The 26,094-nt window shown below is 63.6% G+C and overlaps 3 protein-coding genes across 6 annotated transcripts in view; 1 reads left to right on the top strand and 2 right to left on the bottom strand.

Annotated features, from left to right (window-relative positions):
• Nucleotides 1–7,963, bottom strand: part of ABCA2 (ATP binding cassette subfamily A member 2) — a 35,063-nt gene extending 27,100 nt beyond the window's left edge. Inside the window, exon 1 of one of the 2 annotated variants that reach the window (XM_065036227.1) lies at nt 7,757–7,963. In XM_065036227.1, the coding sequence (XP_064892299.1) occupies nt 7,757–7,822 (66 nt within the window). In that variant the 5' untranslated portion in view covers nt 7,823–7,963. The remainder of the gene's footprint in view (nt 1–7,756) is intronic. The other variant, XM_065036226.1, reaches the window with a different exon arrangement.
• Nucleotides 7,964–12,508: 4,545 nt separating this feature from the next.
• FUT7 (fucosyltransferase 7) lies at nt 12,509–15,609 on the top strand. 2 transcript variants are annotated; one of them, XM_005513671.3, is made up of 2 exons: nt 12,509–12,665; nt 14,246–15,609. In XM_005513671.3, the coding sequence occupies exon 2, from the start codon at nt 14,289–14,291 to the stop codon at nt 15,324–15,326; it is 1,038 nt and encodes a 345-aa protein (XP_005513728.3). In that variant the 5' UTR covers nt 12,509–12,665; nt 14,246–14,288; the 3' UTR covers nt 15,327–15,609. The 2 variants fall into 2 exon arrangements, with proteins under 2 accessions (XP_005513728.3, XP_064892297.1); XM_065036225.1 differs by having other exon boundaries at nt 12,552–12,665; nt 14,226–15,609.
• A 2,198-nt stretch (nt 15,610–17,807) lies between these two features.
• Nucleotides 17,808–22,910, bottom strand: LOC102093772 (POU domain, class 5, transcription factor 3). Of its 2 annotated transcripts, none has more exons than XM_065036224.1 (5): nt 22,367–22,910; nt 20,487–20,598; nt 19,971–20,101; nt 19,322–19,486; nt 17,808–19,045 (listed from the first exon to the last, which is right to left on the bottom strand). In XM_065036224.1, the coding sequence occupies exons 1-5, from the start codon at nt 22,856–22,858 to the stop codon at nt 18,794–18,796; spliced, it is 1,152 nt and encodes a 383-aa protein (XP_064892296.1). In that variant the 5' UTR covers nt 22,859–22,910; the 3' UTR covers nt 17,808–18,793. The 2 variants fall into 2 exon arrangements, with proteins under 2 accessions (XP_064892296.1, XP_064892295.1); XM_065036223.1 differs by having other exon boundaries at nt 22,289–22,652.
• Between the last annotated feature and the right edge of the window lie 3,184 nt (nt 22,911–26,094).

Below are 26,094 nucleotides of genomic sequence, written 5' to 3'. Positions count from 1 at the left end.
ACTATTGCTGACACAAGCCAGGATGCTGGTGGCCGTTTTGGCCACCTGTACACACACTGGGTCATGTTCAGCCAGCTGTAAACCCCAAGTTTGACATAACCCCAAGTCCCCATGACCGGCAAAGAGCCACAGGTCCCCAGCCTGGTAGTGCCCTCACAGCTGGCAGCTGCCTGGCACGACACCCCCTGCCGTCTGTGCCACTGCCGGGTCCCACACATTGGGCTATGCAGAGCGCAGACCCCAGTGCTGCCGGGGCAGGTTCAGACCCTGGCACTGGCCCCAGGTGCAACTGGGGGCAGCGTGGGGGGTCCTGGCACCCCCTCTGTGCCCTCCCAGAAGGCTACGGCTGCACAGGATTTCCACCAGTGGCATATGGTATATCACAGCAAATCCTCAGGAATCCCTGACCCCAATTGCGCAGGCCGCCCAGGCTGGGCTCTGTGCCCAGAGGCCCTGGGGATGGGCATCAGTGCCCTCAGACACGGGCAGGAGCCGGACCCGGCACGCTGCCAGCACAGCTGCTGCTGGTTTGCACTGGGAGCGCCCAGGACACGTCATGGCCCTGTTGCCCTTGCTGCTGAGTGGACAGAAACTACCGTGGGTGGGGAAACTGAGGCACAGGGTGAGGTGAGGCACACTCAGCTCACGCCAGGGACAGAGCAGACCCCAGGTTGGCACCCGGAACCAGCTGCCACCAAGCGCAGGGCAGACCCAGCTCCGCTGCCAGGAAGGTTCCCGCTGTGGCACCAACACCTCCCACCAGCCTCTCGCACCGGTCCTGTCACCCGTGGTGACCAGTTGCCAGAGGGGCTCACCAGCAGGGCTTTAACACCACAGGGGCTGCCTGGAACGACACAACCAGCAGCAAGTGACAGGGATAGGCCCTCCTGTCCCCAAAAGCATCACCTCCGTGATGGCCTCACCCAGGGCCTGCAAATGCTCTGCCAAAAAGTCACCACAGCCCAGCAAACAGCAGCAAGCACAGGGACCCCACCCCCTGGCCCCCAGCACACGTGGCTGCAGCTCTCCTGCGGGCACAAGGGTTGGCAGGTTGGTGGGACGGGCATGGCTGCACCCAGGGGTACCCCCCATGCTGTCCTCTCCACCCCCAGAGCTGATGTGGGGGGAGGCAGAGACTGGAGGAAGAAGGTCTGGAGGGGATGGCAAACACCCCAGGAGCAGTGCCAGGGGATCCCCATTTGTCCCACTGGTCCCAGGCACAGCCCCTGGTGTCACCATCCTTGTACTGGGGGGTGACAAGGAACACCCCGACCCGTTCTGCCTGCCCCATGGCTCCCGCCCTGCCACTCACTGCCTGTTTACCAGGCACACAAAGGGGCCTCTGTGCCCTGGCGCCTGTGGGACCGTCCCCCCACACCCACGCCGGGCTGTACCAGGCTCCTTTGGGGACTGTCGGGTCCTTGGTGGTGACAAGAGGGACCTGCTTGTTGTTATTTATTTTTTTAGAGTGGGTCATTGACCTTTTGCTCATCTCATTCCCCAGAGACATCCTCTGTCCTCGACCCCTCCTGTGACCCCCCATCCCCCAGTGTCAGGGCAGGCTGTGCCCCACCACCAGCACCCAGGGTGACGTGGCAATGGGCAGAACTGGTGGCAGAGTGGGGGTCACCAGTCTGCACCTCCAGGACTGATCTTGCCCCTTTGGTCCCCAGGGCTGCCCCTAAGGGGCTTTCCAGGTGTGAGGGGGACAGGGCTGCCCCACACTCATAATGGGGCAGAGGTGGTGGGGGGAAGGGGAAAGGATGCTGTCCCAAGGGAGCCTCAGCCCTCCCTGGGGGGCACCCAGCAGGGGCACCCAAAGCTGGCACCCAAGTGTGGCACAACCTGGGGACTGCAGGGTCCCTGCCTGCAGGTGCAGGACTCTGGGGGACATTTTGGGATTGTGTGAGGAAGCAAGGGGGCAAAAAGGCCAGGATCCAGAGAAGGAAACGCTGGAAGGAGAGAGACAAGGAGAGGAGAAGGGCCAGTGCCTGCCAGCAGCTGGCCAGCCCTGCACCCACCAGCACGCTCTGTCCTGTCTCCTCACCCTTCTCACCCTTCCTCCCATGGTGAGGGCTCTCACATGTATGCCTGGAGGGGGGTGCAGGGTGGGACATGGGACTCAGGGGCCCTTGTGCCCAGGTGACAGTGGCTGGGAGGGCCCAGGGGCAGCTCCTGGGCTGTGGCAGAGCTCAGCAGCCAGAGGGATCCAGCCCATACGCGTGTGCATACATCCCCCCGGGACAAGTTCACCTGGACCTGCCAGAGAGGTGAGCAGGGTGAGGCCACGAGTGCCGTCTATGTGTTCCTGCCGCCCCCACGGAGCGGGGGTACACCCGTGCCTGGTGGGATCCCACGTTCAGCCTCACACCGGCTGGATGCAGGGGCAGCGGGATCCTGCCCGAGTCCCCTGTGAGGGAGGCAGAGGGTGGTGGTGCTGAGGGCAGGGTGCTGGCCCCAGGCAGGCAGCTCCCTGCCCAGGTGGTGCTCAGCTCCACGGAGCACAAGGCCAACGACTCCACACCAGCAGATGGGAGCAGGGGCCTGCGAGGAGGACAAGCACGAAGCAGCAGCACCAGCCGGGTGCCAGGCCAAAAGCACCAACCAGCCCCATGGGACGCAGCAAGAGACAACAGCCCAGCCTGGCGCAGCGGTTCCACCGTGCCCGCCCTGCAGCAAGGGGCAGCCGGGACAGCACACCCATGGACTTTGAACAGGACAACTCCACCGGTGTACACAGCAGCGTGCGTGCCCCAACGGCTGAGCCGGCACTCCCCGCGGGAGCAGCCAGGCCAGGCACACACAGCTCTCCATGTCCACTGGCACCACCCGGAACTCCGCTCCGTCCCTCCTGCCCACTCGCAGCCGTTTCCCTCAGCCAGCGCCGTGCAGCACAGGGACAGCCAGGGGCTGGGAGATCCCATCCAGAGACCCACAAGCTGGTCACCTCAATAATAGCCCTGCAGCCCAACCCAGCCTCTCCCCACGCCTGGCACCTGCGAGGGGATTTCCTGGTCCCAACGCAGGTGAAGCAGCACTGTGCACAGCCCAAGGCAAGCCTGGTCTCCAAAACCCCCGTCCTGCACCCACCGGAGGACAGGGCAGGGTCTGCCTGAGCCCGTCCCTGGAGGAAGGAGAGCTGCTGCCCGCTCCCTGCCAGCATCCCTGCCCTCCCAGCAGGTGCTGGCCCACAGGAGCCCCAAGTGATGGGGCTCAGCTCCTGGAGAACAAGCACCCCAACGTTTCCAACAAGCATTTTAGGTCTGGTGGAAATATCTTAAACTTTTTGATGGCTCCAGATTTTAATCGTCATTAAATATCCACTTACTTGCCCACAGCTGGGAAGCACAGGTGGGTGAAGCTGCGGTCACTGCTAAAGAAGCACCAGAGCTGGTGGGTAAGCCAGGCCCCACAGCCAAGCAGACCCAGGGGGCCAAGCTAACCCCACAACCCCAGGCCAGCTCTGCCCCGCCACAGGCACCCACTGATGGTCACCACCCAGCTGGACACCTGCCAGGTCTCCTCGAGGTCACCTGCCTGTGCCCTCACCCATGGGGACAGCCAAGGCCAGGCTGCCATCACCCCTGCCGCCAGTCACAGCCTTGCTCGGTGCAAATTGTGCCTGTCACCTGCCCCAGCAAGGGCTCGAACCAACCCCTCACACGCTGGTGTGGCAGCCTGGGGACATGCCTCGGGGGAGCTGGAGGAGGAAGAAATCCCCACAGGGTTTGCCAACACCTCACCTGAGCCCGTCACACAGTGCCAGAACCCAGAGCCCAGGGAGAGCCCAGCATGGTTCTCCCCCATGTCAGCCCCATGGTGCTGTGCCAGCTGGGCACCAGTGTGCCCGGCTGAGCGGGACACCATTGGCAGCTCCCTGTCCCAGGGCCACACCAACACACGGCACTGGGACACAGCCACCCCGCACCGGCACAAGGTGCCCGGCCTCAGAGCAGTGGGACCGTGCTGGCAGCCGTGGTGTGGAGGAAGGCGCTGGCTGCCCACAGCCGCTCCCCACAGACGGTGTGAGGCAGAGCCCTGCAGGCTCAGTGGCTCATGGCCACCTGCCTTGTGGGCCACTGTGGCCACCAATCGCCCTGCCCTGCGTGCCCCCCCGCCTCCCCCACACCAGCTGCAAACAGCCAGGGGGCAAAGAGCACCCGGAGCTGGGGCAGCACCAGCCCATCGATTCCTGCTGCAGGATCGGGCACCAGCCCCACCTGGCCCCAGCAGCAAGGCCTGGCAGCGGCTCTACAGGCATGGGGTGCCCTGTTCCCCAGGGATGCTGCGCCCCAGCACAGATGCTGCTGCACCAGGGCCCTGCTGGCTGGGTGAGCACCCCCTGTGCCCCAGTTTCAGCCTTTCTTACTTTGTAGGCACCAAGATCCCCACAGCTCTGCTCCCACTGGCCAGGGATGAAAGGGCAGGCCTGCCAGGACAACTCCTTTGTATGGTGGAAGCTTCCTGGCTCTTGACCAAGGAGCCAAAGGCACAAACCCTGCACAGGGCAAAGCAGCCACACCACTGTCCGGCTCTCCCCTGCCCCACGTGCATCCTCCCCGCACCCCAGGGCCCACGCCACAGGAATGCCACCAACATGCTGTGACACTGAAGCTGCACCCAGAGCCTCAACTGCTCCTCTGCAAGAGCCCCAAACCACCAACCCTTCCCAGGCCAAACAAAACCCGGCAGCACGCTCCTGGCACCGGAATTTCAGGGCCAGGAGCTCCCGCTGCGGTCGCCTTCCTGTCCCAAACATGTGGGCACACAGGGCAACGGAGAAGTGCCAAACACCCTCAGCTGTGCCTGCGGTAACCTTTGAGAGATCACCTGTTAGTTTTACACCCAACGTAGCTTTAAACCAGCTACCAATAGTCATCAGGGATCCCAGCCCGCAAGATACACAAAGCTAAGTTCACCCCTGTCCCAGCAAGAGCCAAGGTGACATAGATGATGGCACAGCCTGTCCTCAGACACCCACAGCCCTGCCTTCCCTCCAAGAGCCGCTGACGCGGTTCTGCTCAGACCCCCATTGCTCCAGGGCTCCTGCCTGAATTTCTGCCCTGGGAAGAATAAAAATCCCAGCCAAACCCCAGAACAACCCCAAAACAGCTCAGCTGGGCCAGGCAAATTCCATTGCTCCCAAGGGCTGGACATGAGACCTTCACCCTTGCCAGGCTGCAGGCGAGCCCGCCTGGTGACAAAGCGGTTATGGAAGCAGGTGACGTGGTGCCGTGGGTCAGAAGCACACCTCTCTCAAAGCCTCCCTGTACTCACCACCACTGCAGCCTCAAGTGCCCAGTGAGAGCCTCACCAAGTGCCCGTGGACAAAGTCTGTCCCAAAACCACTGCTGTGCCTCGCTGCAATGCTGCTCCCCAAAGAGCCACGGTGTCAGGTACAATGGGAACTCCCAGGGCCACCAGCACGCAGGGGCAGCACAGAGGACTGGCTCCAGCTCTCTCCAGTCCCAGCCCAGCACCCTCAGCTGAAGATGAGGTGTCTGCTCCCCATCCCATCCCACACCACCAGGGCCACCGCTCTGCGCGTTGCCCGGAGGAAAGCACGCCGTGGGAGGCACCTACCCCAGGGGAGCACGCTGTGGCACGGAGCTGTGCCCACGGGCAGCTGCTGGCAGGGCAAGCACAGGGCACACACCACACTGCGAGACCAGGAGAAGCCCAGCAACCCCCAACTTCGATCCCTCGGGGTGAACCCCCAGCAAGGAAGGGGTCCCGTGCTTACCCCTCCCTGCTGCGATCCCCCCAGCCTCCACCTGCCAGATATGGAGCTTGTTTTGCGTGGTGAAACATGCAACTCTGGATGAGGCCAGGGCAGACCTGGGCTGGGGGACCAACCCAGGGAGAGCAAGGCACGGGCTGAGGAGGCTGGGCTCTGGTACGGGGCAGGATGATGTCCCCTGCGCAGATGGGGAGCACGAGGTGACTGTGGGACTTGTACACAACAGGACCATGATGAAATCAGTGACACATACAGGGCACACATCCTCAGGGCATGACAGTCCCTGGGGCTGCACTAAATCCATCCATGAGCACCCACAGCACTGGGGGCAGCTCTTGTCCCAGCACATGGCTGGTCCTACACACACCCCACCCACATACGGCATCACTGGGTGGGAGAGGAGGTGTTGATCCTTCCCCTGCCACCCTGCCTACAGCAAGCAGGGCACTCCAGCGACAGTCCTCACATATGGCGGTGACCAGGCCTGAGCTCCTCATCCTCCTCCTCCAGCTGCAGCATCCTGCGCTGCACTCCCTGCTGCACACAGGGCCGGGGACGGTCAGGGAGAAACAGGTCCCCAAAAGACATGTGCAACCCCAGCCTGTAACCACACCAGCCCCAGCAGCCAGGTCCAGGTCAGTTGCCAAGGGCCAACAGATAGCAGGGTGCAGCTGTGCCAGCCGGCTCAGCCTTGCAGGCAGGGGCCTGCGGCACACAGTGCCGGGCAGCCCCTCGCCATGGCCACGCAGCTCTGCCCGGGGCACGGAGCAGAGATGACCCAGCCGAAGAGCATCATCCCCCTCACCCATTTTGCGGGCACCGGGGCTGCCCATGCAGCAGGCACCTGCCTGCACCGCGGGCCTCAGCCCTGCGCACGCCCTGCCCTGCCTGCCCCGTCCCGGGCAGTCCCCGCTGCCCCGGCCGCCGGGAAGGACGCAAGGCGCGATGCTCACAAGCTGCTGGCGATGGAAAGCAGGCAGGATCAGGCCTGCAGGATATTTGGGAGAGGGAAGAGGAGCGAGCATTGCCAGCTCGGGAGCAGCAGTTCGCTACCCTCCCCCACCCTCTAAAAATAACCGGCTCCCTCGGCGCCCAGCACACCCATCCCCCTGCTGCACCGCTGCCCGGGTCCCTGCGGCCGGGGTCCCTCCCGGGGTCCCTGTGCCCGTCCCCCAGGTTTGGCAGGGCAGCCCTGCGAAGGAGCAGGAAGGGCCGGGACAGGTTACACCTGTGTGACCCCAGCGGTGAAGGTGCCATCCTGCCTCCTCTGCCAGCCCGGGGGGACCAGGCCCCGGGAACCCCACCTGCCTCAGCCCCACGCCCAGATCACGGGAGCAGCTCCTGTCCAGCCCACGGAGGAGAGGCGACTCTGACCCACATATCACTTGGAAGCCTATTTATAGCCTGCAGATCCCTCGGGCCTGGGGAGAGCTCTCCCACCCGGAGGAGCAGCCCTGGGGACCAGGGACAGGGTTGGCATGTACCCGAGGCATTTGGGACACGAGCACGGGCCGTGGCGGGGAGGGAGATGCTGCCCAGGCCCGAGGGTTGGGTGGGAGGTGGCACTGAGCCCACGGCCCTGGGCTCCTCCATCTGCCACAGGGCCCGGGCACCTCCCACGGACACGGGTGGGAGCGGGGCAGGGGAGACCCAACTGTTGCTGCCCCTCCGGGCTGGGCTCACACCGGGGCCGACGTGCCGACAGCCAGGGCATCCCGTGGGTTCGCACACAGACGGCACCCACGGCTCGTTCCCTGCAGCCCCACGCGAGCGGACACGCCAGGTCCGCATCCCCACGTATCGCGCGTCCTCCGGGCCCGGCCGGCGGGGGGAGCAGGGAGAGCTCGGCCCGGGGGTGGCTCCGCACCCCCCCGCGGCCCCCGGGCTCCCCCCGTCCCACGCAGCGGCCCCGCGGAGCCGGCCCCACGCGGGAGTCTCGCCTCGGCCGCCCCCGCGCCGCCCAGGGCTGCAGGGGAGCTCCCACCCGCAGCACCCCCGCCGCCCCCCCGCGCTCACCGGGCTGCGCCGTTTCAGCGTCACGTTCTTCCAGAGCAAGAGATGGAGCTGGTGCAGGAACCCCATGGCCGGGCCCACCCCCCGCAGGGGCTCCCCCGCTCAGCTCGCGGATCACCCGTCGCCCACCGCCATAGCCAGCAGGCCGCCGCCGTTCTCCGCAGCAGGCTGGGAGGGAGCGGACCGGCCTCAGCCCCGGCCCGGCCCTGCGCAGCGCCGCCCCCGAGGCGCCCGCCCGCCACCGCCCATTAAAGGCACCGCCGGCCGGTGCAGGGCCCGGGGGCACCCTGCGACCCAGCCCGGCCCAGGGGAGCCCGGACCCCGCGAGGGCTGGAGCCCCGGCGGGCACCGTCACTCCGGGCGCCCGGGGATTTGCTGCCAGGCAGGCACCTGCTGGTGGATCCTGTGCCGCCCGGGGAAACTGAGGCACGGAGCCCCCGGGGCACGGAGTGGGGGCGGCCGCTGCAGCACTCGTGCCTCCCCGGTGCGGGCTGTCTGGGAGCCAGGCTCCTGCCCCAGGGAGCTGCCGGGCCAGAGAAACCCTCAGTCCCTAGGAGCTGCCTCTGGAGGTGCCCCTGCGCCTCTCCAGGCCAGAGACAAAACGAGGTTACCCCCAGCTGAGCGTCTCCTCCATCTTTGCCCCTCCAGGACAGACTTGCTTGGGTGGCATTGCTGTTCCCCACACACTGGCCGCTGCTGGCCCTGCTCAGGTCCAGTTGCCCGCAGCTCCTGCCCAACCAATCCCATGGACGAGTGCTGGTGTGTCCATGTGTGTTCTTGGCTGGGACCACCTTGCCTGCTCCAAGCTGCACTCCCAGCCCAGCTGTGACTCCAAGACAGGGAATGACACCCTCAACAGCAGTCAGCATTGAACCAGGCCAGCTCTCTGTCTGTCTTTCTTTCCTTCCATTCTTCCACACCATCAGCCATCCTTCTATTCACTCTTCCTTCCATCCTTCCTTCTTTCTATCCTTCTTCCCATCCAGCCATCCTTGCTTTCATCCATCCATCTATCCATCCATCCACCCATCCTTCTTTTCCTCCCTCCTGCTCCCTCTGGTTCTCTTAATTTCAGGACCTGTCCCTCCGTCTCCTCCCAGCCATCCATAGCCACCTCTCTCCTTCCCCCCTCTCCTCTCCCGCAACTGTCTTTAACTATCTCGCCTGCCATGCTGCTTTCAGGGCCAAGTGCAGCTGGGAGCTGCGAATAACGCGTTTGGCTGCCCCAGCCCTGAGTGGTGTTGCTAAGGGCGACTGTGTTTTGGGCAGGCTCTACAACAGCTGCCCAGGCACTGACAAAAGCTCTGCTTGTCCTGCCACAGAGTGCCATTATTCAAAAAAACTTCTGGGTGAAACATTGTGCCGAGGTGAGAGAGGACAAGGGCTGCCCGAGGGGACACGGTGGCGCAGAGGCACCGCGCTGCCCCGGCTCTGTGCCCTGCGCGGCGGCTGTTTTGGGAGGGCTGGGTGTGTGGGCAGGTGTGCGGGCAGCAGAGCTGCCTGGCATTGAGAGCACCCTTCCACCTGCACCCTGCCAACACGAGTAACTGCCGGGATGACCCCGAGCTTTGCTGGCATTTCTCTGGCTTTGAAATACCAGAGATATCTGGTGTGAAGGTTAGCTGGGCCGTGGGGGTTCAGCCCAAGGGCTGCCCGGCCCCAGACCTCACTGCAGCAGTGGGTGTTAGTTGGTCCTTGGGGAAGGATGGGTGCATGCACCTTGGCTTCTCCCAGGGGACTGCATATGGTTTGTCCCCAGCCCACACTAGAAACACCTCAGAAAAGCCCTGCCCTGCAGCAGAGTGGGTCCCCAGCTCAGAGGGATGCAGCAGAATGAGTCATGGGTGGGACTGTGGGTGACATGGGCTCAAAGCCCTGACCTGGGTCTCCCACATCCCTCCCTCCCGCTGCCCCTTGGTGCATCTCAGTGAGCTGCACGGCCCCTCTTCTGCTTGGCACGACCACAAAACCCCACGAGGGGCCAGCAAGAGACAGGCCCAGCAGCAGCGTCCCATGGGGCAGCACAGTGCCAAGGACCTGCTGCCCCATCTCCTCCGTGGACATGGGGCAGTTCTTGTGGGTTGGCCAAGCTTCTCCATCTGTGTAGGGCCATCTGCAGGTGGCAGCACCCACCCACACAAAGCTCCCTGCGCTGTGCTGGTGCCATCTGGCGTTACCCAATGGTCCCTTGGTCTGGCCCCAGAGGCACCTGAGCAGAGCTGGCCCTGGTGCCAGTCTGGCTCGGAGCCTCTGGCCACTGCTGCCACGTCCCTGCGCCACGGGGGTCAGGGTGCCTGGATCCACAAGATGCAAGTATCCCTCAGGTCATCATCCCTGCTGCCAGAGTGTCCTGGGGCAGCACCTGGGGGTGATGGCTACAAGTGCCAGGTAAAAGCTCCTCCTGGTCCACCACCCATCCTGTATCCCCTGTAGAAACCTCATGGTGGATGCTGTACCCCGTGCTGTCCTCTGTGGAGGGGAATGGCCCTGTCCCGTGGCGAGGGGGGTGGGGCAGCAGCGGGGAGCGCCGCCTGCAGCCAGCGGGGCCGGGAACAGTGCAGTGCCCGCTGTCTGCGCTACCAATCATGCAGCAGAAGAAATGCAGAAAGGGGGTGAGAAAAGATAACAGGAAACAGGGGACATGGCTGGGGAGGAAAAAACACCCAATCTGAGCTGTAGTTGGCCTCCAAGGGCTCCCAGGGCGGCACCGAAACCTCTGAGCCTTGCTGCACGCCAGAGCAGTGGCACGGTGCTGTGCCCAGCTGCTGCCTAGTCCCTCGCCTCACCGGCAGCGCTGTGGCCGTCCTCACACCCAGGATCCAGGCAGCTGATGGGAGCAACGTGAAATGGGGGGTGCAGACGCCCGGGATGCTTGAGCAGCCCAAGGACCCCCAGGGAGCAGTGTGGGGCCCTGCTCCCAGCTGTGTGCCACTGCCAGCTCTGGGACAGCGCTGCACGCCTCGGGGCTCCCCTCCTTACCCTCAGTTTCCCCATCTCTCTTCACCTGGCAGGGCTGTCAGGGAGATTGGTGCTCGGACAGCAAGGGCAGCAAAGAAAACAACCATGTGCATGAGCAGGCTGGGCACGGGAGGCAGCTCTCAGTGCAGACGCAGCCGAGGCACACGTGTGCCTGTTCCCCTTTCGGCAGCAAGCATCCTGGCCAGGGCAGGGGCCTGGGGCCTGGCAGCACTGAGGAGCTGCTGGTGCCACTTTAGCTGACAGTTTCAAGATGAGTCAGTGGCACTCAGAGTCAGGCTGGCATCCTGTTTTCAACCAGGCTGTGGGTGGCATATGGGAGGCACCTGGTCTGGGCTGAGGGCACGGCCCTGCCTGCACCCGTGTCAGCACAAGCAGGGTGTTCAGAGCCCGGCACACACACCTGGGCAAGGCACCAGCTCCTTCCCACTGCCCGCCAGGAGGGAATCACCCATGGCCCTGGGTGGCAGTGCCAGGCTGAGGGTCTGGGGCTGATGTCCCCATCCATCCCCACCAGCTCTGCCACAGCAGCAGCAAACACAGAGGAAGCACCTGGTTCGAGCCCAAGCCGAATGAGCATCTCACCATTAAGCTGTTCCCAGGTGGTCTCAGAAGGAGCTGCATATACCAGGGGCGTGCAGCTGGACCCAACAATCCTGCTTTTGAGAAAAATAGTGATGATGTATTAGTGGTCTCAGCAGAAGAGTGTTTGTGGGGTGTGCTTTGGCATGAAGCTGACAGCTAACAGAGCTGTCCCATGGGCTCGGCACAGCCCCATCGGGCAGCTTTCCCCACAGCACAGCCATGGCTCTGGCAGGCAGCGGTGCAGGCAGCAGGGCAGGCAGCAGGGCAGGCAGAGCAGTCCACTGGGGCACCAGACCATGCTGCCATCCTGCCCCGCAGGGCTGGGTACCCAGGGACAGCGTGGGGTGGCAGGCTTCAGCGTGGATTGGGGATCTCTACCCGCTGTCCCCTACTCTGTGCCACCCTGTGCCTGCTCCCTATCCCCTGGCACTCCTCTGCCCTGGAAGCAGGGATCTGGGAATGCGGCTGGGGACAGTGACTGGTGTGGGCATGGGCTCAGTCCCTGCCAGCTTGCATGGGGACCCTTCCACACCATGGGCGGTGCTGGAGAGCCCCAGTGCAGTGGGGGGACACGGGGCCACCTCACAAACCCCAAACCAGGGGTGGGTACCTTGGAAAACCACAGCTCAGCTGGGACATCAGGGTTCTGGCTGCCGGCTGGGACAGAAGAGATGCTTGTCAGATGGGAGCCACACTTTGGGCTCAGTTTCAAGCCTGGCACCTGGGAAACCCCTTTAGGGAACTGAAATCCCATGTGGGGCCACATGCACCTTCTCCAAGTAGCCACAGCGTAGCTGGGGGGTGGCAGGGGAAGCACAGAGGGGTGGACAGGTGCAGATCTGTGAGCAGCACCTGCACCAGGAGCCTTTCCCGGGGGTGCCAGGGCACTGCTGTGAGGCAGTAGCACCCCCCCCCCCGGCATGGGGCACGCACCCAGTGACGGGCACCACCCAGCCATGGGGCAGTCACAGGGCATGCACCCAGCCGTGGGTCACTCACACAGCCATGGGGCTCAGCCACAGGGCACCCACCTTGCTACGGGACATGCACGCAGCCGTTGGGCACCCTCTCAGATATAGGTCATGCATGAACCACAAGACACACGCCCAGCCATGGGCACACACCCGCCCTTGGGGCACACACTAGCTGTGGGTCCCACACTGCCCACGCAGCACAGGGGCGGTGCCGGGAGCCGCTGTGCCAGCACTGCACCCAGCAGGAAGGACCCACTGTGGGGCCAGGACGAGGCAAAACCACAGAAAAGAGGAAGCCCTAGAGTGCCCCAGCGCAGTGGCACAGCTGCCCGGGCAGACGCAGGCACCTCGCACGCCACCGCGCCAGCGCTTCCCCGGTAAGTCTGAGCTCAGCTCCACCACCCGTCACAGGGACAGAGGCTGAGAAACGAGTCAGCTACCAGCGCTGCCGGAGCAGGGTGTCCCCTCCCAGAGCATCCTCAAAACGGGGGCAGCATCCCCACTGCTGGAGACGGGCGGGCAGAGGGACCTGAGGCACTGGTGCTGCCGTGTGCGGTGCAGGGAGCCGGCAGAGCTTTCCCAGCCCTCCCTGCTTCGCATGCCAGCGTTTTCTGGAGCATAAATTTAGCTCGTGTGTTTTAGCAGGACAGGCAGAGCAAGCCAGTGCAGGGAAGGGATTTTTCACAGCAAAGCTGCAACAGCTGAGGTGGGAAAGCAGGGCCCTGCTTTCTAGGAGGTTCCAAAATCACAGAGGAACAGGCACAGCCCTGGCTGGCAGCGGGGCTCAGGCAGCCAACGTGTTTATAGAGGTTACTGCAAAAGGGGAACTGCCTTTGGTGCTGAACTCTCTGGGTGCCCATGGGCACTGAGCACTGCTGGGTGGGCTCGAGCTGGTGACCAGTCCCCAGCCCAGCCGAGCGTCCCCTTCACCATCCCTGCCACTGTTCTCTGGTCCCCTCCATGGCACAGGTTATAGTACAGCATTGCCAGCAGAGGCCTGAGACCGGCAGCTGGGCACCGTGGCAGGGCGAGCATCTTGCAGCCAGGTTCCTGTGCGCCTGTGGACTGAGCCCTGTCAGCAGCAGCCACACACGGCCCCTGCCTCCCCTGCCCTCCCCACGGGGCTCCGGCCATCGGTGACACCCTCAAAATAAAATATCGGTGTTTGGGCACGGAGGCTGCGAGCTCCCAGGCTGATGGGGCTGCCGTGACCTTGGTGGCCAGGAAGAGCACCCCAAGCCCAAGGGGAGCACCCTAAGCACCGGGGGAGCACCCCAAGCCCAGGGGGAGCACGCTGAGCCTGGGGGAAGCCCTGTGGTCACTGCAGGAGGGTGCTGGGGTGGGGGCATTTCTTGGTCAGGACATTCCAATCTGGCCATGTGTAGGGTTTTGGAGTTCCCAGTCACTCCCAGGGACACCCCAGTTTGCAGCTGGGGCCTCACCGTGAGGTGTTGGGACAGGGCTCAGGGTGTTACCCCTTGCCCTTTGGTATGTGGTCCCTGGCTGCAGCAAGGCTGGCTGCTTTTTGGGCCCAGCCTGCCCTGGGCAAAGCTGGAAGGGTGGAGTGGGACTGTGACTATTTGTTAAGTGGGGAAACTGGGGCACAGAACAAGTGTCAAGACCACATCCCTTGTGCGTGTAATGGGGAGCGGTGCCAGGCAGTTGGGGTGGGGGGACAGGTGGCTGCTGCTCATCAGCTCCGTGCCCAACTTCAGCAGCATCCCTGCTCACCCCAGAGCTGGGGACACCAGGGACACAAAAGCCACCCGGGGTCACACCAGGTGCATGGGGGACCCGGGGGAGGGACGGGAGGCAGCAGAGGGGTCAGGGGTGATACTGGGGCCTCAGTTTCATGTAGAAGCCCTTTCTCCATCCCCTCTGGCCCCAGCACCTCCCCACTGCCCTCACCTCTGGCAAGACGAGCTGACACTCCTCAGTGGCCTCTCCTCTCTCCCAGGTGCGGGTCTGTCACCCAAGAAGGTGACAGCCAGCTCAGCAGCATGCTCCGGGCATTGCCACGGCTGCCCTGGGGCTGGCCCGGCGTGAAGGTGGCGGTCACTGCCGGGGTGTTTGTAACCACCCTCTGGAACCTGAGGTGCTTCCTCGACCCCTCTGAGGTCTCCAGAGAAGCCCCCAAGCACACTAAGCCGCTGGTGGTCCTGGTGTGGGCATGGCCCTCAAAGCAGGTCCCCAACATCAGTGGGGACGTTTGCCGTGAGCTGTACGGCATCGCGGGCTGCTTGCTCACCACGGAGCGGCAGCTCCTGCACCGGGCAGACGTGGTGGTGTTTCCCCACACCAGGCTGCAGCCCGGCAGGGACAGGCTGCCCAAGGAGAGGCCGCCAGGGCAGAACTGGGTGTGGGTCTCGCTGGAGTCCCCTTCCAACACTAAAGCTCTAGCGGGATGGAACCAGACCTTCAACTGGGTGATGACATACAGGCGGGACTCAGACATCTTCATCCCCTACGGCAAGCTTGTGCCCAACCGGTCAGCTACCGTGAATATCCCCACAAAGACCAATTTGGTGTCCTGGGTTATCAGCAACTACCATAGGACTCAGAAAAGAGCTGAAGTCTACAAAAACCTCTCTAGGTACCTCCATGTTAACATATACGGGAAAGCAAACAAAAAGCCGCTTTGCAAGGACTGCCTCTTGCCAACAACATCCAAGTCCAAGTTCTACCTGGCCTTTGAGAACTCCATTCACCAGGACTACATCACTGAGAAGCTCTGGAGGAACTCGCTGCTGGCTGGCACCGTGCCCGTGGTGCTGGGCCCTCCAAGGGCCAACTACGAGCAGTTTGTCCCTGCAGACTCTTTCATTCACATCGATGACTTTGGTTCCCTGGCAGAGCTGGCCACCTTCCTGAAGACCATGAACTCCAGCCGCTACCGGCAGTTCTTTGCCTGGCAGAAGAGGTACAGCGTGAAGCTCTATGCTGACTGGAGGGAGCGCATCTGCACCATCTGCACCACCTACCCCAGCCTGCCCCGTGGCCACGTCTATCCCGACCTGGAGAGCTGGTTCAACGCCTAGCACAGGGCGATGTGTGCTGTAACCATCAGGGACGCTTCTGGGGTGAGGGGAGCCTGGGACACCCTCCTACAGAGCAGGACATGGGGCATGGAGGGACACGGAAGCCCTGACCTCTCTTCCCAGTCCAGCTGTTGCCACACTGGGACCTTGAGCAACTCTACGTGACTTAATTTCTTGCAAAACAGGACTAACCCCCCACCCCCAGACCCAACACTGACCTACCTCGCCAGGGTGCTGGCAGGACAAGAGGGTGCTTTGGAAGTAAATGATACAGTGCTGCAGAGGCTCTGTCTGTGGTGCACAGGGTGGGCAGCGTGGGGGGCCGGCTGTGGGCTCAGGGCTCCCCAGCCTCTCCCCTCCATTGCTCTGTGTCCCCCCAGCACCTTCTGCTGGGTAATGACATTTCTGGCTAGGATGGAGGAGTTTACCTCGGGGAAGCCCAGGTGTCCCCAGCACCCTGGCACACAGATGGCGGGCACAGCCTCTGCTCCGCTGCTTCTCAGCACACCCATTTCTCTCACCCACCCCCACCTCAAACCGTGGGTGTCACCATGCCAGGAAGGACTGGCAGGACACCAGATGCTCCTGAGTGCAATCTCAGCTTGCTCAGTGCAGGGCCGAGTCAGAGAGGGATGCTGTGGTTTCTCACCCCCCTGCTGTGGCAGGAAGCCAGCGAAGCGGTGGCGTCCAGAGCATTACAACAAGCACAGAGCAAAGCTGCTCCCATGGGGACCCTGCGGCACCGGCAGCCTGCTCCGTGTGCCCTGGGTACTGCAGAGCCCCTGCACACCCTGCACTGTGCACCCACCAGCACCCCAGGCACCTGCGCAGCCAGCACCCTGTGCCACACACAGCACTGTGGGCACCCAGCAGCACGCACGCACCCTGGGCACAGGCACTGCCCAAGCACCCTGAGGGGAAACACCTATCTGGGATCGGCAGCAATGTCAGGGTCAGGTGACAGGACCATGGGGTGGGACATGACTGCTCCATCCATGTCTTCTTCATACCCTTCCCCATGTGCCCCTCGACTTGGTGCCAACAGCCCACCCCAGTATAAACAACTCACAGATGTCCCTCACTGCAGCCCCGAAGTCGCAACCCCACTGCTGGCACCCCACGAGCTGCTCCCTGTGCTTGGGATGCAGCAAGGCCCAGGTCTGCAGTGTCACCCCTCAGCAGAGGGGACATTCCTGCCCCAGGCTGGTGCTTCACTGTGTCCCAGCTCACCCAGCCCAGCCCTTGCTGGGTTACCATTTGACAGGCACGTCACCCTCTTCCGATTTCTGTGGCTTCCAATTTCCGTCTTGTGTCTTCTGGGTCAACCGAAAACAGAGCAGGAGCGGCTCCGAGCACCCCTGGGCAGGGCGCTGGGGCAGGGGGTCTGGGGGTCCTGCCTGCCTGGCCTTTTGCTGGAGCAGAAAATCAGACGGTGGAAACGTGGAGAGAAACACCTCAGGGAGGTGACACTGTTCGCAGAGTTTCTGCTACCAACCCTGCCCATCGCCAGCCTCCAACACCCTCAGAGCACACAGCAGCGAAAGGCAGCAGCGCTGGGGGAGCTGCTTCCAGTGGGTGCCGTGTCTGGCTGTGCTCCCATCCTGCGGGGCACCCAGGAGCAAGCAGGGACACAGGGCAAGAGCAGGGGACCCCTCTGCACAGGGACACCCAGCCGGGTGTGCATCCCAGCCCTTTGCAGGGTGCCAGCAGTCACCCCACTCCTGCCCGCCCCACGGGAGCAGGGCCAGCCCCAGAGAGCAAACCCATTGTTTACTGGCAGATGAGCTGAAAAAGCGGCTTTTCAGAGGCTTCATTACAGGCTTGGTCATTTCATTGCTTCTGCTCAGGAGAAAAATCATTTTGGGGTGCAGGCTGGTGGCAAACCAGGTTTCAGAGGCCACAGAGTTGACAAGTGAAGGTGTCAGCCCCCAGCCCTTTGCTTCTCCTGGCTGGGCTGGCAGCCCTGACCCCCAGCAGCTCAGTCCCTGCTGCCCACCCTGACCTACCTGGGCTGGCACAGGCACCGCCAGGCTGCTCGGCTGGACCGTGCAGCATTCCTCATGCACGGTCCCACAGCCCTGGCTTCCCAGATGTCTCCACTGCCCACCCAACCGCTGGGAGCTCGGCAGATCCTGCTACATCCCCACACGGTCCTTCCTTGTCTGTGGCATCTGCTCAAACAGCCTGAACATCCAACTGTGCTTCCACCCTTCCCAAAAGAAGCTACAGCAAAAACAGCAGCTCCAATCGGGTGGAAGGTGACCCTAACATGCTCATTACTGTCTCTGCTTTGGGGAGCGGTGCCTGGACAAACTGGTGTCCACCCAGGGCCAGCTGTTGCTGGCTGATGGGGACACATCCACCCGATTTGGATGCACCAATGCAGCCCCACCATGGCCCTGCATGCAGCCAAACCCGTGGCGCTGGGCTGGCCAGCACCACACAGAAATACAAGGGAAGCAAGAAACGGGTTAACTCGCATTCATGCCCCAAAGAACTGAGATTTATTTCATCACCAGAGGGAATATGATTAAGAAAAAAAATATATAAATCATCAACTACAGCAGGCTCAAAGGCACGGGGTGCTAGCAGCATGGACAGGACGGTGTTGGCCCCCCTGGGCTGGGACCCCCAGGGAAAGATGGTCCCTGGGCAGCTGGGCTGGGGCAGAGGGACCAGGGCTGGCGAGCGGGCAGAGGGACCAGGGGACCCATGGTGTTGCTGGGCACAAAGCCTCCAAAACACGCCCTGCCACGTGCCCGGGGATGGGGGAAGCTCTTGTGTGCCACAGGACGAGGGAAGGCGGGGCTGCCAGGGCTCAGCTCCAGCTCCACACCGCAGCCCCTGGCCCGGCCGCCCAGGCAGAGCCACCTGGGACCCCAGCCCTGGGCCCAGCGCCCCAGCCCAGCACTACGTGACAGGGAGAGGACTCTGGGAAACTAGCAATCGCTACAAAGATTTTTGCTTTATAAAAACTACAACCAAAACCATTGGAAAAAAAAAAAAAATACATAAAACCATCCCCCCCACCCCCCTCCCCCAACCCACCCCTCAAAAAAAAAAAAAACAAACCAAACAACAAAATACTTTTTCTCTGGGTCTTGCAGGAGCGGCTCAGGTGGGGCCGGGTGCAGGCAGCTCTGTGCAGCGACATGGAGACTCATGGGTGCAGTGGGGCAGAAGCAGCCACCCCCCAGGACAGGTTGGAGTGGGGAGCCAACACTGCTGGGACCAGTAAATTCACATAACGGGGAAGGGCTGGGAGCAACCGCAGAGAGCAGAGGCACCATCCCCATACCGGGCTACCAGCCCTTCCCCTGCCCCTCACGCCCCAAAAGCCCCAAGGCAGCGCAGCAAGTGGCCGTGCCCTCCCAGGGTGAAGGGGGGAGCTGCCCAGCTGTCCCCCACAAGAACCAGCCCAGCCACGGTGTCGGGGCGGCACCACCGCCAGCCCCGCAGCCCCCGGTTCAGTGGCTGCTGTTGCTCATGGAGAGCCCAGGCTGCAGCGCTTGAGGGAACATCTCAGCTTTGTGGAAGGGCGGCATGTAGACAGGAGGGGAGGGAGCCAGGCTGTAGCCCTGGGACGTCACCGGGATGGGCAGGCCGGGGGGCACCAGGGGCTGGTTCATGTCATACATCACCCCCTCCGCCTCGTTGCCAAAGGGCAGCAGCAGCCGTTTGCCTTTCTGGCGCCGGTTGCAAAACCAGACCCGGACCACCTGTGAGGGAGAGATGGGGAAGGGTGAGGAGGGCGAGCCCAGGCGCTGAGTGGGTGACAGGGAGACCCTTCTGCTGATGACACCTCCACAGCACCCTGACCTGTCAGCACAGCCCCCTCCCTGCCACAGCTCCTCCTGGGGCTGGGCTCACACAGGCAGATGGTGGCTACCAGCCCCAGCCACTCTGCCACAGCTTCCAGTATCAAACTGGCCTGATGTGGGTGCTCAGGAACAGCAGCAATTTGGGCATCCACCCTGCAAACCCTCCCAACCTACATCTTTGTCCAGGTTGAGGTCCTCAGCGATCTGGGAGATCTCCTGGGGACTGGGCTTCACGCACTTGCGGAAGAAACTCTCCAGCGTCCCCTTCACGTTGGTCTCGATGCTGGTCCTGCGTTTTCTCTTCCGGGCTTGGGCCAACACTTGCTCCGCATTGCACATCTGGAAATGAGAAAGAGGCCACACGTTTAGTCACAGGGCCGGCAATGTCCCCAGCAGGCTCTAGGCACACGTGGCTGGCTGTAGAGGTCTGGGGATAGTTTTGTGCACAAAGTGTCATTCCACTGCAGCCGGGGTCATTCTCAGTGTCCCAGTAGTGCCTGCAGCTGGTGCAGGGGAGATGGACACATCTGCCTGCACCCCCCAGCTCCCCAGGGAGCAGCAAGCTGCACCTGCAGCTTATCTGAGATTCCAGCAGGATCTGGTTGCTCTGAGACAGGAGCTGCCAGACTTGTCACAAGGTGTCTGCCAGGGCATTTGGGCTCCCCCAGCCTGGCAGGTGACAGCAGCAGTTCCCCCCACAACCAGACTGAAGCCATGGCAGTGAGATGTTCTCTCCCAAAAAGCACATCTAAAAGAGAGAAGCTGCAGCTTGAGGGCTCGGCATGTGGGTGCCCCTGGCTCCCGGTGCTCCCCAGCTCCGTACCTCTTGCATGTTGTCCGTGTTCTCCGCCTCGTTGAGCCAACGCTGTAGCAGCGGCTTCAGCTTGCACATGTTCTTGAAGCTGAGCTGGAGCGCTTCGAAGCGGCAGATGGTCGTCTGGCTGAACATCTTCCCTGTGCAGGCAGGCACGGTGTCACAGACTCCTGCCCCATGCTGGGGGTGTCCCACCGCTTGCCCTCCAGGACACCCCCCACATGGAATGGGGAACCAAGAAAGGCATTCTTCCTGCTGCTTCAGCAGGGATTTAAAGCACTGAAACACTCTTCAAGAAGCAGCTGTAGCTATTTTAAACCAGTTCCTTGTTATCAAATCCTTCCACCTTGAGCAAGTACTTAACAGGGTGAGGAAGCCCCAGGAGGCCTGGGGCTGGTGCTCACCGCCTTCTTTGCAGGTCGTTAAGGAGCAGAAATCTCCATTGCCCAGGTGCTCCATCCCCCTCCTCGGACTCTCCCTTTCCCCCGGGTGTGGGGGCAAACAGGACCCTTCCCAAACCCTTACCATAGAGGGTGCCCAGAGCCAGCCCCACGTCAGCCTGGGTGAAGCCCAGCATGATGCGCTTGTGCTTGAGGTCCTTGGCAAACTGCTCCAGCTCTTCCGAGGTTGGCGCTTCCTGGCAGGGGCAGAATTCAACTGAGACGGGACAATTCACACCCAAAGGCTGCCAAGAGTGGGGTCTGTCGGTGTGATGTGGTCGGCATGGAACAGGGACAGGAAAGGGCTCAGCTGAGCCCTTGGCAGCACCCACACCCACCCGTCGCTGCCACCTCTGAGCGATGGGGTGGGTGGCAAATGAGTTTTCCCCAACCGCTGCACAAACGACCTCTGACCTCTGCCCAGAGACCCTAACGTGCCCCCACCCCACCCTGCCCCAACGCAGGACCCACTAGACAGCCCCCAACCGTGTACATGGCCCAGCTCACACCATGCTCCAGGGTGGCACAAGGACCTGGGGACAAAAAGCAGGTCCCGGGAGCAGCCAGAGCTCCTCCTCTGCCCCAACATGTCCGGGGAATGTCCCCTCTGCCCCCAGGCTCAGACCCTCGTGGCCTGACCAGAGGCAGCACTGATGGGCGCATTTACTCGTGGCCCCACTCCAAGCATCCCGCGACACGTCCCCACGGCTCTGGGGCGCGGGGCAGCCCCTCGCCAGCCCTTCTGCTTGCGCCCGGGGCAGGTGAAACGGCTCAGATTAAGTGAACGATGAAAGCGCCCAAGACTCGGGTGGGATTCAAACACCACTTTGCCACAATCAAGCTCTTCGCTTCTGCAACACTGCTTACCCAGGTGCTTCCCTTCTTCCCTGCAGCGCAGCCTTTAAACTGCTGCGGGGCCCTTGGCAATCTTTTACCAGATTTCCACATTTGCAGCAGTTTCGGAATTTGCAGACGTCCGTCCTAACACCGAATCTCGGCTCCTAATGCCTCGGCAGCAAGAAGCTCGGAGCGTCCTGCCTCGGGCAATCCTCACCCCACTCAGCCGGGAAAAAACGCCCCTCGTAACCCCCACCCAGCTCGGTAGGTTGCGAACCCGGGGACTCGCATCCCTCCAGCTCCCGTCGTGGAAACTCCTGAATCCCCGCGGCGCGTACCCGGCGGCAGCTCCGCACAAACCCAACCAACGCACCCACAGCAAACCCCGGTATCATCTGCCGCTGCCGTCCCCGCGGCGCGCTTGCCGGGGCCGGACGGGCTTATGTTACGTCCAGACTTCAAAATATTGAAAATAAGCCCAAACCACAGCTACCAGTCTTACTGATATGTACCGCGCTAGCATCCCCCCGAGGTCTCCCCGCGCCTCCGGGCTGGCTCTGCCCGCACTCCGGCAGCCGTCGGAGCCGCGGCGGGAGCGGCCGGGGAAGCAGCCGCAGTCCCCGCGGGAGCCGGACAGAGCCCGGGGTGACCGCGCCGCGCTGCCCCGAGCTGGAGTATCGCGCACCAGGGATGGTCACCGGGCACCGTGTGTATGGGGCGGCCATGCGGCATTGCGTGTGAGTGATGGTCGGCAAAAGTGACAGCTGCTCACCAAATCCCCGAAAACACCCTTCTCAGCCCAAAGCGGCCTTCCCGAGGCGCTCCCCTCGCGGAGCGCCTGACCCGGCCGGGACGAGCCCCGGCTCCGAGCCACGACTGGCCGCGGCAGGACGGCACCGGCGGGGCGCCCGGTTGCCGCTGCCCGGGCAGAGCCGGCGATAGCCGGGGTGGCCAGAGAGGCTCCCCTCCCCGACGGGGCGGCACGGCAGCGAGCCCGACCCCTGCTCCCGCCTCCGCAGCGGCACCGGGGCACGGAGGGAAGCGCTGTACCTCCGAGGGGTGCCGGGCACCTGGGTTGCCCGGGCGGAGGGCAGGAGAGCAGCCGGTTCCCGTCCCGTCGGATCTCACCTCGTCGCCGCTGTCGCTGGAGTGGCCGCCCTCGCTGGCGGCACCGCTGGAGCTGCCGCTACTGCCCAGCCCCGAGAGCCCGCCGGAGCCCGGCTGCAGGGCAGCGGGGCAGAGCTGGGGGCCGGGGAAGGCGGCGGCGGGGCCGGGGAAGGGTGGGCCGGGCAGGGCGGCGTTGGCGGCGTTGGGGGCCGCGGGCCCGGCCCAGGGCGGGGCGGGCCAGGCCGGGCCGCAGCAGCCCGCGGCGCGGGGCTCGGGCGAGGGCTGACGGCAGGGCCGGCCCGGGCGCGCCTCCGCCTTGGCGGGCGGCCCAGCGGGCGGGGGCAGCCAGGCGCGGGCCGGCGCAGGGTCGCGGGCGGCCTCGGGCTCGGCGGAGAAGGGGAAGAAGAGCGGCTGGGCGGCCGCCCCGTCGAAGCCGCTGCGGGGGAAGGGCGGCCCGGCGTCAGGCAGGAGGCCGAAGGGGGCGGCCGGCAGCCCCCCGTCCGGGCTGAACATGCTGCCCGCAGCCCTAGGGCTCCATGCGGGGCTCGGCCCGGCCGCCCGCCGGCCGCTGCCTCCCTGCTGCGGCGCCGCCGGGGCCTCTGAGGGCGGCGGGGCCGAGCCGGGCCGGGCCGGGTTGTATGGAAATGGGCCCCGGTCCCATTGGCCCCGCACCGGTGGGTCGGGCGTGAACTTGATCCCCGAGGGGGGACGGGGCGGGGGGGCACCGAGGGGAAGGTGCGATGGAGAGTGGGCTGTGGCCGGCCCGCACCCTGGCCCTAGGGGGCGGGAGGAGTGGGCCGGGGCGGCCCCGGGGTGCGAGGGACCCCGCTGCGGGGTCTCGCACCGCTCTGGCGCCGATCACCCCGTATGACACAGAGGACAGAGCCCCCCGCACAGCTCTGGGATGCTCGTGGGCCCACGTCTCCAAATGTGACAGTACCAGCCCCTGCGTCTCCCCAGCTGGGAACTTCCCTGTGCCGCAGGGTCTGTGCACGGGCAGGGAACCGGCATCTCTCTGGGAACGGGGGCAGCTGCCCTGGTGAGCCGGGGCTGAGGGGCAGGGATGGCAGCCTGCCCGGGGCTGCAGCAGCCCCTTGTCCGCAGGACGAGCCCCGGGGAGGCTGGTGCCCTTGTGCAGCGGGAGAGCTGGACAAGGGCTCGGCCATCGCCACTTGCTGCTCTGATCCCAGCGGCAGAGCCTCACGGCTTCGTGGGGTGCCCTGCAAACTGATTAATGTGCAAAAGTGGGGCTCCTCAGCTCCCTCACACTCCCACAGTCCCTCTGCTCTCCGTCACCCCGCAGAGGAAGGCCGTGGCTCGCAGGGAGCATGTCCTTCTACAAAGCCTGTGCAGGCAGAGAGTCCCCGGCGCTCTGGGCGTGTCGATGTGGAGCTAATTGCAGCCCCAGCTATCAGGCCCATCTGCTCCACAATGGAGCGCGCTGGATATTTTCTCTATCTTAAGGGCTTTCCTCTCACACCGCCCTTCACAATGGTGCTATCGGTGCCGGCTCCAGGCATTTCCCCTTTCCCTGCCTCCTGCCCCGCCACCTGGAGCTTCCCCGACCCCGATGCTGCCGCCCGGGTGGGCTCTGCTGGACCCGCCTGCCCGATGCCGGCTGCCGGGTACGGGCAGCACCGGCAGCCCTGAGCCCAGCCAGGGCAGGGCTGGGCCCGACCCCTCTGCCAGGACCGCTCCCTGTTGATTAACACGGATTACCCGGAGCCTGCTGCCGTCTCGCACTGGAGATATGCCGAAGAGATAGGCTGGAGGAGCCTCCCCCATGGTGGTGGGATGGAGATGGGGCTGCTGGCTGGCCTGGGGGAAGGTGCTTGGTGCTGGTTATGAAGCGTTTGCTTTGGGTCCCCTGACACCGAGGGACTGGTGGCTGCAGTGTGAGCAGCAGCCCTTGGCCCAGCACATGGTACTCCACACATCAGGAGAGCTGGAACAGCCCCCCTGTTGTAGTTATATTCCTATAAGGAAAAAAAAAATAACCGAGAGGGTGAGGTGGAATTAAAGGCCATCCCTGACTCCGGGCTGAGCGTGCCAGCTGTGCCAGGTGGCTCTGGGGTGGAAGGGCAGCCACAGAAAAATTACCTGAGGGTGCAAAAAGCCCATCAGCGGGGATGTGGGCAACCCCCAAAGAGCCATGGGCTGTGGGACCTGCCTGGGGGAACCACAGCCCAGACCTGCCCTGGGATGTGCTGCCAGGGATGCCGGCACCTGCCTTGCAGGCAGGGTTGCCCCATTGCCTGCCACATTGCCTGCTCCTCTGCCTGCCCCACTGCCTGCCCCATTGCCTGCCCCTCTGCCTGCCACTCTGCCTGCCCCATTCCCTGCCCCTCTGCCCATCCCTCTGCCTGCCCCATTCCCTGCCCCTCTGCCCATCCCTCTGCCTGCCCCATTGCCTGCCACATTGCCTGCTCCTCTGCCTGCCCCACTGCCTGCTCCACTGCCTGCCCCACTGCCTGCCCCTCTGACTGCCCCATTCCCTGCCCCTCTGCCTGCCCCTCTGACTGCCCCATTCCCTGCCCCTCTGCCCATCCCTCTGCCTGCCCCTCTGCCTGCCCCATTCCCTGCCCCTCTGCCTGCCCCATTCCCTGCCCCATTCCCTGCCCCTCTGCCTGCCCCATTCCCTGCCCCATGCCAGCGGGCAGAGGAAGTGTCTCTGCAGGACTCCAATCGCAGCCATCAGCCCTGCTCCTCCCGGGCTCCCGCTGTGGCCCAGGTTTCAGAAGATCCTTGGCCGGGCAGTAACTCCCCTTCCCTTTGATTTATTGTTCCCGGGCCGGACCCCCCCCTCCTGCCAACCTGCTCTTTCTCTCCATCCCCCCAGGAAGCCCCCCAGCCCCCTCAGCCCGCCGAGGCCTCAAACACATTCCTGCTCCCTTTCATATACAGGCAGAGGGGAAGGGAGACGTTGACTTTGAACCGACCCTTTGTAGGAGTGGGGGCCCATTGTGGCAGTGATGGTTTTAGCTGGGGGATGTGGAGGGAGTCAGTGGGGTTTCTTGGTGTGTGCCTCCCCATACATTTCAATGGGACGATTTTGGGGGGCCTGTGTGAGGTGCCCGGTTATTGTGTTGGGTCATTGTGCACCGATGGCCAGGGCTTGGCCATGCGTATCCTTTTGGGCAGAGCATCTTGCCTACTGCAGGAAGATGAAGGATGTGTCCCTCCATCGCCCCATGGCTGGACCCTGCTCACGCTCCAGGCTCAGCCCGGCTCTGAGGTCTGTAACCCAGCCAGGGATGTATGGGATCCTGCTAGGAAAAGGGGAGCAGCAATCAATGTGTCTGTCCTCCCCAGCTCACTGAGATAGCATCAGGTTGTGGGGGACAGAGATGCACATCTGCTTGTCCTCCCTTTGCTGACTGTGCTGTTTTGGCATTGGTTTTGCTCGGAGACAAGATTTGAAGCGAGTGTATGACCACAGATGAAGTTTTACTCACTGTCAGCCCACCCTCTCTCCTAGGGCAGGTGATGGAGGAGCCACCGGGGCTGTGCTGGATCCCCCTGAGTTTCATGCCTGGGGCAGCCACACCACAGTGAGTCGGGGGCCCAACGTCAGAATTTGGCCAGAGCCTTCACTCCAGGTCTGTCCGAGTGGGGCTGGGAACCGTGTCCAGCTGTAGCAGCCCCATCCCTGGGAGGGACACCAAAGCTCTTCCATGGCACTGCAGCTTGCTTGGCTGCTGGCCTGGGTGGATGGGATGGAGGGGTGGTACTTCCAAACCCGGCCAAAA

The sequence above is a fragment of the Columba livia genome, chromosome 19 (genome assembly GCF_036013475.1).
Source record: "Columba livia isolate bColLiv1 breed racing homer chromosome 19, bColLiv1.pat.W.v2, whole genome shotgun sequence".
Taxonomy (NCBI): Eukaryota; Metazoa; Chordata; class Aves; order Columbiformes; family Columbidae; genus Columba; species Columba livia.
The sequence above is the reverse complement of the archived record's forward strand: the minus strand, read 5'-3'. Positions and strand labels throughout refer to the sequence as shown.

Coding starts and splice junctions, on each gene's coding strand:
- FUT7 (XM_005513671.3), top strand. CDS start 14,289: ATGCTCCGGGCATTGCCACGGCTGCCCTGGGGCTGGCCCGGCGTGAAG.
- LOC102093772 (XM_065036224.1), bottom strand. CDS start 22,858: ATGTTCAGCCCGGACGGGGGGCTGCCGGCCGCCCCCTTCGGCCTCCTG. Junction 20,102..20,486: donor GGCTCTGGGCACCCTCTATG/GTAAGGGTTTGG, acceptor CTGCCTGCACAG/GGAAGATGTTCAGCCAGACG. Junction 19,487..19,970: donor ACACGGACAACATGCAAGAG/GTACGGAGCTGG, acceptor TCTCATTTCCAG/ATGTGCAATGCGGAGCAAGT.